This window comes from Rhinichthys klamathensis, unplaced genomic scaffold (assembly GCF_029890125.1).
Source record: "Rhinichthys klamathensis goyatoka isolate OS25496 unplaced genomic scaffold, OSU_Roscu_1.1 h1tg000116l_1, whole genome shotgun sequence".
NCBI classification, from domain to species: Eukaryota; Metazoa; Chordata; class Actinopteri; order Cypriniformes; family Leuciscidae; genus Rhinichthys; species Rhinichthys klamathensis.
Window position 1 is genome coordinate 110001 of NW_026606653.1, and position 11798 is coordinate 121798.

Consider the following 11798-nt stretch of genomic DNA (forward strand, 5'->3'; position numbering starts at 1 on the left):
GACGCCACACATGATCTCAGACCTTCCTAAAAGAATCATACTTTTTACACGATTCGTTTGTGGATCCTCGTGGGGTTCAGTTGATTTGCTGCTTTTCAAGCCCTCTTATATTCTCAAGACCAAAAGCACTGAGGTCACTTGCTGCTTATACCCTATATGGATTAGGACACACACACACACACACACACATCCCTCTGAACACCAGAGGGCGTCTCACACACACACACACACACACACACACCACATATCCCTCTGAACACCAGAGGGCGTCTCTCACACACACACACACACACACACACACACATGCCAAATATGCCCCGCTGGAGAAATAGGATAAACGCACATCATTCCAGGAAACCCCATCGCTGTGTCTGAATAAACAGAAGATTGAAACGCTTTGATTGATTAAACATGACTAATAAACACACGACTGCCGTATTCTGTGTGAGAAGCGCATCATCTAACAGGAGGATGAGCTCAACTGGCCTGATGAATGTGATTTTGGAGTAAAAGCATGTCTGGAAAGATGTTTGACGCCTGTTGCTTTTTCAAATGCTCATTATAAGCGACTCAAACTCGCAGTGCTTTCAGAGTGAGCCGCGTTTCCTGAGCCGAGCTTCACTGACACGCTGCACATTACTAACAATCACAGCATTCGCCACTCCATAATCAGGACAAGCCGAATTGGTTTAAGTGCGCTTAATCGTGCAGCGCTAGTGTGGATCATTTTAAGTGTAGTTAATGTGAGATCACGGGACACTGAGTCGTTGTGTGAATGTGTGTCCGTGTCCCGCAGGAGCCGCTGGGCTCGCTGGCTCTGGCCCGGCAGGTGCTGTCCTGCGTGTGGCCTCGGGTTCTGGAGCTGGAGGTCCAGTCTGAGGTGGATCAGTGGTTCGAGTCTCGACTGGTGCAGTACCTGCCGCTGCTCACCTCACAGCTCATCGGCCCAGCGCAACTCAGCAGCGCCGCCTGCCTGCCGTTCAGGACACTGTACGTCTGCGGGGTTACCAATCACCAAATACCTCCACACAAATGTCTCGCTTTATACTAACTGTGTGTGTGTGTGTGTGTGTGTTTAGTGTTTCAGTTCTTGGAAACAACTACAACTTCTCCAAAACTGATTTCACCCCGGAGGATGTTTACAGCTCCATGAAGGCCTATCTCACAAGCGGTACGATTATGTGCTTGGTATATGTTTCATAGCTATAAAGTTGTGCGGATATGAGTATGTGTGTGGTAATTGTGTGTGTGTGTGTACAGGTGGCTCTCCGCGGTGTTATAACGCTTCAGATCCTCAGCTGAACTCCACAAACTGGCTTGTCAGCTACATTGGCGTCTTCATGAGCTACGTCACTCTGTCTGACCTCAACTCCTTTGTGTCATCTAACCAGGTAACACACACACACACGTTACTTTTATCCAAAGCGACTTACAAATGAGGAATACAACAAGCGATTCATCTTAACACACACATGCATGTTTGCACTTTCAAGAGAAGCGTTTCCAGTAACAGCGCTCTTGTTATTGTGTAGATCGGCGTGTTCTTAGAAAACCCGGAGAACCTTCAGCTGCTCAACAGCACCGCAGTCCAGTCCAGCGTAGTGAGCTACTATATTACACAGCTGTACAACCAGAACCCGACCTTCAACCCCGTCAGGTACGTATCGCAGCGACTCACGGACGTCAAGCACGACTAAAGCAGAGCACCTGTATATTCACACGTGTGTGTGTGTGTGTGTGTGTGTGTGTACAGGCTGCCAGGTAAGATCCTGTGTGGAATCCCGTCATTTGCGTGTGAGCTTCTGGGATCATCAGACAGTTTGTTGCTCATCCAACGAATCAATGTCTTCTGCAATGGAACCGAAAGCCCTGAGGTGATCAATCAAGTCGTCGATCGATTCTTTGATCCGTTTACTGCATATGACCTGCAGCACTGACACATTTCCCATCATCCTCTGTTCAGATCACAGCTGCCCTCGCTGCCAATCTCCCCTCCATCTCCTCCTCCACCATTCAGCTGCTCGGCAGTCAGAGCGTCAGCCTGACGGAGGGGCAGATAAGCTCCGCCTCCTCTGATGTCATCCAGGGCGCGCTGCCGACTCTCAGCGCCGTCGACGGCTGGAACCAGGGCCAAGCTAATGCAGTCATACAAACTCTCATTGAGTCCAACTTTCCAGTAAGTCTCAATAACACTCATTTTGTAGGGTAGAGTTTGCAAAATGCCCCTAAAAAAAGCGCGCACCTCACATGTAACCGGTCCTACTCGACCCGGGTTTCAAGCGGGATTCGAACTGGTCTGTCGTGGTAGGCGGATCGAGTGGGACTGGTTACATTTGGTGCCGTGACCCGGATGTGAGTGAGGTTTGGGGGGGAGTGTAACGGTACGTAGGCTAGTCAAGTTATGTCACCTTCATTTAAATAGCACTTTTTACAATACGGATTGTTTAGGCTGGTAAGAGGTGTGCGTGTAAACCTCACTTCCCTGGCCCCAAGAGGCACGTCAGCGACTGATGATGGCGGCTGTGTTCTTTAGTGTCCTTGTTAGCGCATCCACCTCCCACGGCAGAGACCCCGGTTTGAATCCCGCTCAGAGCGGGTCGATTAGGACTGGTTATATTTGGTGCCGTGACCCAGATGGGAGTGAGATTTAGTGGGGTGAGTGTAACGTAGGCCACTAAGAGCTGTGCGTGTAAACCTCACTCTTCTGGCCTCGAGGCGCTAGCGACTGACGATAGCGGCTGCGGTCTTTAGCGGCCTTGTTAGCGCCTCCCACACCGTAGACACCCGGATCGAATCCCGCTGGGAGAGGTTCAAGTAGGACTGGTTACACACTTTACTAGTGATCAGAATCAGAAAGCATGGTCAATAATCACTTTGACAATGTCTAATATTTCTTTACAATAGAATAAAATAAAATAAGGACGAGGACAAGTGACTGTTGTGTTTCTGAGTCAAGCCTTGGTGATGTTTTTCAGATCGACACCGGCTCTTCCCTGCTGTCTCTCGGGACGCTAGTCAAGGGCGTTCCGTCGGAAACCATCTCCAGCATTACATCTTCAGAGCTCCTGGGCATATCCCAAAATCCCACTTTCATCAGCAACATCCTCTCGGCTCCGGTCATCCTGCAGCTCGTTTACGTCATGAAGGTGCCGCTCAGACGCCTGTAGCAGAGTAGCGCTCACCTCTTCGTCTGCCACCGCCTCTCAGACGCTCTGTCCTTTTGTCCCCAGATCGTGTCCATCGATGAAACTAAAGTCCTTGAGAATGTCCCGGATGTGTTGGCTGGCTCGATCCCGCGGGTGTTGCTGGTTCCCCAGGAGTCTGTCAACGTAACCCTGCTCAACCACAAGCGCTGGACGCAGGAGCAGGTGCGCTTCTTCTGTGCCTGTTTCATTTGGAAAGGCATTGTGACGTATCCCAGAGGACCTGCTGTGATCAGATTTTGTGCCTACGATGGTGTCTAATTGGCCCTCATTGATTTTCTACGCAGCAGCGCTTCATACATTACAGATTGATCAAATTGCATTAAAAAACAAAACAATCGTAGGCACAAATTTTCTACAACCATTCCAAAAACTTTGCATGCATATTGATAACCCTAAATGATAAAAAAAAATCAGTTTTAAAACCCTGATTAATGAGTCCTTTTGTGCGGATGGAGCTGAACATGTAAACGATGCCGCTTGCCTTATGTTGTGTGTTTGTGCTGATGTTTGGTCGTTTTGTTGGTTCACAGGCTGAGGTGCTGTTCGGCTCTGTGGTCAGTGTCAGTACGGACACCGAGGAGTAAGTGACTCAGGAATATGAAGAGAGTATCAGCTCGTGGTCCACACAGCAGGCGTTTGAGAGTGTGTGTGTGTGTGTGTCTCCCTCTGCAGGCTGTCCGAGGCGCTGCTGCAGGGTTTCACCTGCACTTCGGTCCAGACGCTGGGAGAAGGGAAGGTCAAGCAGCTGGTCAGAGCCTGCAGGAGCCGGGCGGGGCGTCAGAAGGTCCAGCTGAAGGAGACTCAGGTACCCATGATGCTTCAGACCTGGACATTTCTCGCGTGACGCGTGTGTGTGTGTTTGCCAGGTTTGTGACTGTCGTCTTGTTGTTTTCCAGCTGATGTGCATGTACAACTACGTGAAAGAAGAGGCCTCGCCGAGCTTCTCAGATTTACCTTCAGAAATGCTGCTTTACTACAGGTCAGTGACACATTAACATTTATTAGGCTAGGCAATTTTATTTATTAAAGCACATTTCATACACAATGGGGATTCAAAGTGCTTTCCATAAAAAGAATTTGAAAATCATCACAACAGAATCAGATGCATGAGAAATTGTACGCAGTGCTTTCAGACGGACTCCAAAAAAGAGCAAAACACAGACAGTCATTTTTTTAGAACGCAAGACTTAATATCTTCAGACTTTGCTTATCCAGTAAATGCATCTTGATTTAAGAGTGTTTAGATATTTGTTTTTTTGTTCTTTTTTAAAAATTCATATTCATGGTTGTTTGTTCATGTGTCTTTGTTTGTCAGCTACGAGAAGGTGGCGAAGGAAAACTGCCGGTCGTATTTCAGCGCTGTAGGAACGGCCGATTACTCTGTTCTTTCCGGCGTCCTCGATAAACAGACGACTCTGTTCAACAACGCTCGAAGCTGTCTGGTGAGCAACACACACACACACACACACTCACACACACTCACACACACACTCACACACACACACACACACACACACACACACACGCACACACACACACACACACACACACTCACACACACACACACACTCACTCACTCAATCACTCACTCTCTCACTCACTCACTCTCTCTCTCACACTCTCACTCACTCACTCACTCACTCACTCACTCTCTCTCTCACACTCACTCACTCACTCACTCACTCACTCTCACACAGACATACACACACACACACAACGCTCGAAGCTGTCTGGTGAGCACACACACACACACACACACACACACACACACACACACAACGCTCGAAGCTGTCTGGTGAGCAACACACACACTCACACTTACTCACTCACTCACTCACTCACTCACTCACTCACTCACTCTCTCTCTCTCACACTCACACACGCATACACACGCACGCACACACACTCTCTCTCGCTCTCTCACACACGCATACAAACACTCTCTCTCTCTCTCTCTCTCACACTCACACACGCATACACACACTCTCTCTCGCTCTCTCTCACACACACATACACACGCACACACACTCTCTCTCTCTCACACTCACACACGCATACACACACTCTCTCTCGCTCTCTCACACACACATACACACGCACACACACTCTCTCTCTCTCTCACACACTCACACACGCATACACACACTCTCTCTCGCTCTCTCACACACACATACACACGCACACACACTCTCTCTCTCTCTCACACACTCACACACGCATACACACACTCTCTCTCGCTCTCTCTCACACACACACACACACACACACTCTCTCTCGCTCTCTCTCACACACACACACACACACACACACACTCTCTCTCTCTCTCTCTCTCTCTCTCTCTCTCTCTCTCTCTCACACGCACACGCACACACACACTCAGACAAACTCTGTGTATGTCTATCCACTCTAGTAGTCATTCGTGTGTGTGTGTGTGTGTGTGTGTGTGTGTGTGTGTGTGTGTGTGTGTGTGTGTGTGTGCGTGTGTGTGTTGTAGGGCATCTCTGGCCAGAGTCTGAGCAAAGATCAGGTGGAGGTTCTGGGGAATCTGTCGTGTACGCTAGAGGCCGTCTACATCCAGAACTCGGATCCAGCCATCATTGAGAGTCTGAAGAACTGCCGGGACCTGTCCGACGCTCAGATCAGTGCTGTGCAAGCTCTGCTGCTCTCGGGAAACACGGCCTACGGGTGAGAGAGGTCATGCTCAGGAGGCTGAGAGCTTTGAGTGAGGACAGTTCAGCTCAGTGAGTAACACACGTGTGTTTCAGGAACTCTTCGGTGTGGGACCAGCAGACGCTGCAGCGACTGGACCTCCTGCCGCTCTACTTCACCGACGTCTTCTGGCAGCGGTTCAGCGCCGTACGAACGTTCATTCTCTTCTTCTCAGCTCTCTCACTCTCTGCTTTCCAGGTGTGTGTACCGCTGCTTTATTCTGTGTGTGTGTTACAGTCTGTGAAGAGGATGTACATGAAGGTGTTCATGCCGTTCCTGAGGACGAGAAACACAGAGAAGCCGAAACTAAAGAAACTCTTCAAGAACTGCAACGCTGAGTTAGACGCGAAAACAAGAATCAGGCGCTCTGCAGGTAAACACACACACACACACACACACACAGACAGACACACACACACACACACACACACACACACACAGTGACAGATAAGAATGATTATATGAATATACTGCCACTTGTGTTCTGTATTGATGGTTGTTTGTGTGTGTCAGTCTGCACTGCAGGGAACATCACAGAAGCCAGCATCACTGACGCCTCCTTCCCCTTCGGCTACACCTCGGCCCAGCTCGACGCCTGCCTGGACCTCCGAGTTCTGCGGGATAACCTGGCCGCCGTCGCAGAGAAGGTGGACGACAACGACTTCCAGAGAGTGCTTCTGAACAAGCTGAAGCAGGTGAGCCGCGTGAACTGTGTGTGAAAGGTGTAAAGCATATGAAGTGTGTGAAGCACGTGTGAGAGCGTGTGAGAGTGTGTGTGTCGTGTGAGAGTGTGTGTGAGAGTGTGTGTGAAGCGTGTGTGAAGTGTGTCAGCGTGTGTGAAAGGTGTGAAGCGTGTGTGAAACGTTTGTGAAAGGTGTGAAGCATATGAAGTGTGTGAGCTTGTGTGAAGCGTGTGTCATGTGTGAGCTTGTGTGAAGCGTGTGTGTGTCGTGTGAGAGCGTGTGTGTCGTGTGAAGCGTGTGTGTGCATGTGAGAGCGTGTGTGTCGTGTGAGAGCTTGTGTGAAGCGTGTGTGTGTCGTGTGAGAGCGTGTGTGTCGTGTGAAGCGTGTGTGTCGTGTGAGAGTGTGTGTGAGAGCGTGTGTGTTGTGTGAGAGTGTGTGTGAGAGTGTGTGTGAGAGCGTGTGTGTCGTGTGAGAGTGTGTGTGAGAGCGTGTGTGAGAGCGTGTGAGAGTGTGTGTGTGTGTGAGAGCGTGTGAGAGCGTGTGTGTGTGTGAGAGCGTGTGTGTCGTGTGAGAGTGTGTATGAGAGCGTGTGTGTCGTGTGAGAGTGTGTGTGAGAGTGTGTGTGAGAGCGTGTGTGGCGTGTGAGAGTGTGTGTGAGAGTGTGTGTGACGCTGATGGTGTTGCAGGTGTTTCCCGGCGGTCTGACCGACAGCGTTCTGAAGCTGCTCGCCTCTGTTTCACGACGAGCCACGGTGGACGAGATCAGGACGTGGAGTGTCACCACCATCGACACGCTGACCGCTCTGATGGACAAAAGCAACGGGCAATGGGACCGAGACAAGGTGTGTGTGTCTGTGTGTTTAATGCAGTGTGTATTCAGGGACGAGCCGGCTTCTGTGGCGATGGAATGATATATAAAGTAAATGTGGAAACACCGTACCACTGGCGTAGCCACGGTGGCAGCTGGCACACCTAAAAATAGTCCAGAATAATTTTTTAAGTCTTGATAAAAAAAAAAAAATCTAAACTTGACCTATTGTTATTTACTTACAATTTGTTTATTTAAAATTTAATTAAATGTTTTCATTATTATCGTAAAAAAAAAAATCTGCCAACATTTGAACTGCCAACCAATCCGCAAACAGCCTCTGGGGGCTTTCACACTGGCAGTTTAGTTCGGAACGGGGCACGGTTCGCATGAAAAATCGCTAATGTGAACGCTGCCATGGGACCCGGGTGCGCACTGGGGTACCGAACCCGAGACTACCTGGAGGAGGTGGTCTGAGTTCGGTTGCTCCCGAACCGTGCCGCGGTTCGCGTGAATGTGAAAGCAGCACGGACTCGGGTCCGCACTTGTTCAGGAAGTAAAGTGACCTGCACATGCGTTTTTAGCTTATTGTGATGTATTCAGTTAAATAAAACGCTTGTAAGGGATGATAGTGTTAGGTAACACGGTTGCGCTGTTGAGGCTCGTGCCTCATGAGAAATGGAAACAAATGAGCCCACATCACACAAAGAAACTTAATGAACATACACAGCGGTAAAAATTCATGTGGAGTTCTTATATTTATAACATATGATATGATACAGTTAAGCAACATCACACAACCACAAGTGCAATACCATCACGATTGAAAATGTACCACTGATTTCATATGATATGACAGTTTAATAAACAAATTAATATTAAGTCACTTACATTTTAGACAAAATATTGACTGTTTTTTGTTGTATTTGAGCAGCGAAAATAGTTCCAAACAAAGATCACAGCAGAACCACAGCACATCTCACCAGAACACATAACCGCATTACTGAATCATGATTCAGCGTTTCGAATGAATCGGTTGAGTCAAAGATTCAATGACCCATTAAACAAATGCCATATTCCTGAACAATTCAGCGTTTTGAAAGAATCGTTTGAATAAATGACTCAACGACTCACTCAGTAAGACGGCGATCTGCCGCCACCTATTGGTGGTTTAGTTTTGTGTTTAAAAGTATCATTCTTTCCACTATTTCATATTTGTATCTTCAAAAAACATTTAAAACAAACTCATAACATTATTTAATGCCATTGTAATTTTTCACTGTAAATTATTTAATTTGATTGGTAGCAGCCAGTGTCTTATTATTTTAATTTAATTTATTGATCAAATTTAAGAATTTAAAATGAAAGATGAAGTATGAAGCAAAGATGAAAAATGCTCTTTATAAAGGTTAAAATATCATAAATATGCAGATTTAAATATGTCAAAGTTGACTGAACACTGATGAGAATATTGCTTTATTATTGCATTTTTTCTGGACAAGTAATTTTTTCACTTGGTCAAGAAACCGATTTACTTGTTCGAAGGACAAGCACATGAAGAGGCTTTATGTCGAGCCCTGAGTTATATTTCATATAGTATTATGGTTATTTGGCGCTGAGTAGCCTATAGTTTTACACATCAGCCCAGTCTATTCTGTAAAGTTAGAGATAGGCAAAGTCTGGGTTTATTGCACATTAATCTGACAATACATGTGGCACACCCAGTTTTTCTTATGCACACCCCGAGACTCTTTTCTGGCTACCCTAGTGCACCGTACAATAAGGTTTCATTTGTTAACATTAGATAAGTACATTAGTCAATGAACAGTTGTGTGTGTGTGTGTTGTAGAGTGTGGAGGTGATCCTCCGGTATCTGAACAGTTGTGTGTGTGTGTGTGTGTGTGTGTGTGTGTGTGTGTGTGTGTGTGTGTGTGTGTGTGTGTGTGTTGTAGAGTGTGGAGGTGATCCTCCGGTATCTGAGTGTGCCCGGTAACACTCTAGGCTCTAATGAACTGAACGTCATCGGGTCAAACCTGTGTTCCCTGAACGTCTCCACACTGCAGAGCATCACAGCAGGACACCTGAGGTACTACAGCACACACACATTTACAAGATCAGCTCGTTCACTCATTCACTCGTTCACGCCTGCCTCTCTCTCTCTCTCCTCGTGGACAGGAATGCAAACGTTCTGGATCTTTCCTCGTGTTCATATGAGCAGAAATCAGTTCTGTACGTCACAGCAAACTCCTCACTCAGAGCTCAGCGCAACAGCGGCCTGATCAACTACCTCCTCATCAGCCCTTACCTCGGTAACACACACACACACACACACACACACTCACACACACACACACACACACACACGCACACACACACACACACACACTCTCTCTCTCTCACACACTCACACACACACTCTCTATCTCTCACACACACACACACACACTCTCTCTCTCTCACACACTCACACACACACTCTCTATCTCTCACACACACACACACACTCTCTCTCTCTCTCACACACACACACACACACACACTCACTCTCTCTCTCACACACACACACACACACACACACTCACTCTCTATCTCTCACACACACACACACACACACTCTCTCTATCTCTCACACACACACACACACACACACTCTCTCTCTCTCTCTCTCTCACACACACACACACACACACTCACTCTCTCTCTTACACACAGTTCCTGAGGTTACACTAATGTATACTCAAACAGTATAAATGTGTGTTTGTGTATACTGTGTGCTTTTTAAATTAATTTGAAGGTGAATTTAAAATACTTTCATACAATGATGGACAAGAGTCACTATTTATGTCTAATGACTGTGTGTGTGTGTGTGTGTGTGTGTGTGTGTGTGTGTGTGTGCAGGTGGAGCTCCGGTGGAGGACGTGAGGGCTTTGGCCTCTTACAACATCACTATGGACATGAGCATCTTCAGAAGCCTTAGCTCACCTGTTATAACGGTAACACACACACACACACACACACACACACACACGTACAGCTCTGTGTCGGTCTCAGACTGACTTTATGCCGTGTGTTTCAGAGTCTGAGTGTGTCTGACGTTCGGGCTCTGATGGGTTCTGCCGTGGAGGATCTGAAGGTGTTTGAGAAGGACCCTGTGGTTCAGGCCTGGATCGCCTCACAGCTGCAGTCTCAGTTAGACACCCTGAACCTGGGTCTGCGTGGAGGCCGAGCCGACCCGAGCACGTCACCCGCTCCGGTCACCGGACACACCAACAGCAGCAGCGGCACGCAGGCGCCCGCTCTCAGCCAATCAGCTGCAGCCCCTGTCACCGTGCAAGGTAAGCCACGCCCACTCTGATCAGCTGACACATCAGAGCCGTGATGAGACTGTCGTACAGTAATGAGCTAATGACTCGTGTGTGTGTGTGTGTGTGTGTGTGTGTTTCAGGATCTGCAGCAGCGCTCCGTCTCGCTCCAGGCGTGTTCATGGCGTCCTGCGTGTGGCTTCTGACTTTAACATGAGACACGACCAATGAGCCCAACATTAGCAAACATCCATTACACTGATACAGTAATCAATCATGTAATATCAGAACGCTATATTAGATCTTACTATCACTAATCTCTTTCCATTGATTTTATAATCAACTCACATTTGTTCTGAAAGTGTTTTTAATTTAATGTTAATGATTGTATAACAAATACATGTGAACTAATTTAAGATATTTCTGGTCGAATAAAAGTAATTACACTTTATGAAGGAAATCACATATTGTTAAATTAATATATTGATAGAATAACAAATTATCTTGTGCCTTAACTGTTGCTGTAAAATTATTCATTATTTTCTTGTCTTTAATAAAATGAACATGCTGTCACATGCTTGTTTGGACTTTCAGTTGGAGTTTTGATTGGTTCCTGTTTTCCTTTGTTCCGCTACTCCTTCGTTTCTATGTTACTGACAGTAATTGTCCCGTTTCTGTTTGCTATTTAAGATGCACCCTTTCTTTCAGTTTGTGTCCGATCTCGGTTGTGTTTCCCCTGCCTGTCAGCTTGTTCCCGAGTACTGTTAAAGTTCGAGTTCCTGAGGAAGCCACGGTGTGATGCATGCATCTTTATAATTCCTGATAAATGTGTGTGTATTATGTATCGAATTATCTGCTTTCCACATTTTGTGGATAAATGTGTTCAGAGATGTGATCTGCATCTGTCAAAACCTCATTTCGGGGACGTCCGCATTTGTAAGTATACTTTTTTTTTAAAGGGTAACATTCCATTGACTATAAGTAATGTTACACCTACATGTCAACTTACTCTCAGAGTATTAGAAGACTGTTAAGTTCGGGTTAGGGTTAGTAGAATAAGTTGACATGCTGGTACTACTTACAGTGTAG

The 11798-nt window shown here is 47.0% G+C and overlaps 1 protein-coding gene across 1 annotated transcript in view; it reads left to right on the forward strand.

Annotated features, from left to right (window-relative positions):
• The window catches only part of LOC130088308 (uncharacterized), a 17965-nt gene extending 6679 nt beyond the window's left edge, over nt 1–11286 (forward strand). The window contains exons 13-34 of the mRNA XM_056255026.1: nt 797–990; nt 1080–1171; nt 1261–1391; nt 1533–1657; nt 1754–1874; nt 1964–2176; nt 2976–3146; nt 3231–3368; nt 3737–3786; nt 3879–4011; nt 4103–4185; nt 4522–4648; nt 5701–5891; nt 5972–6062; nt 6153–6288; nt 6429–6610; nt 7286–7441; nt 9360–9493; nt 9583–9716; nt 10306–10400; nt 10484–10742; nt 10853–11286. Of these exons, the coding sequence (XP_056111001.1) occupies nt 797–990; nt 1080–1171; nt 1261–1391; nt 1533–1657; nt 1754–1874; nt 1964–2176; nt 2976–3146; nt 3231–3368; nt 3737–3786; nt 3879–4011; nt 4103–4185; nt 4522–4648; nt 5701–5891; nt 5972–6062; nt 6153–6288; nt 6429–6610; nt 7286–7441; nt 9360–9493; nt 9583–9716; nt 10306–10400; nt 10484–10742; nt 10853–10926 (3030 nt within the window). The 3' untranslated portion in view covers nt 10927–11286. The remainder of the gene's footprint in view (nt 1–796; nt 991–1079; nt 1172–1260; nt 1392–1532; nt 1658–1753; nt 1875–1963; nt 2177–2975; nt 3147–3230; nt 3369–3736; nt 3787–3878; nt 4012–4102; nt 4186–4521; nt 4649–5700; nt 5892–5971; nt 6063–6152; nt 6289–6428; nt 6611–7285; nt 7442–9359; nt 9494–9582; nt 9717–10305; nt 10401–10483; nt 10743–10852) is intronic.
• Nucleotides 11287–11798: the final 512 nt, after the last annotated feature.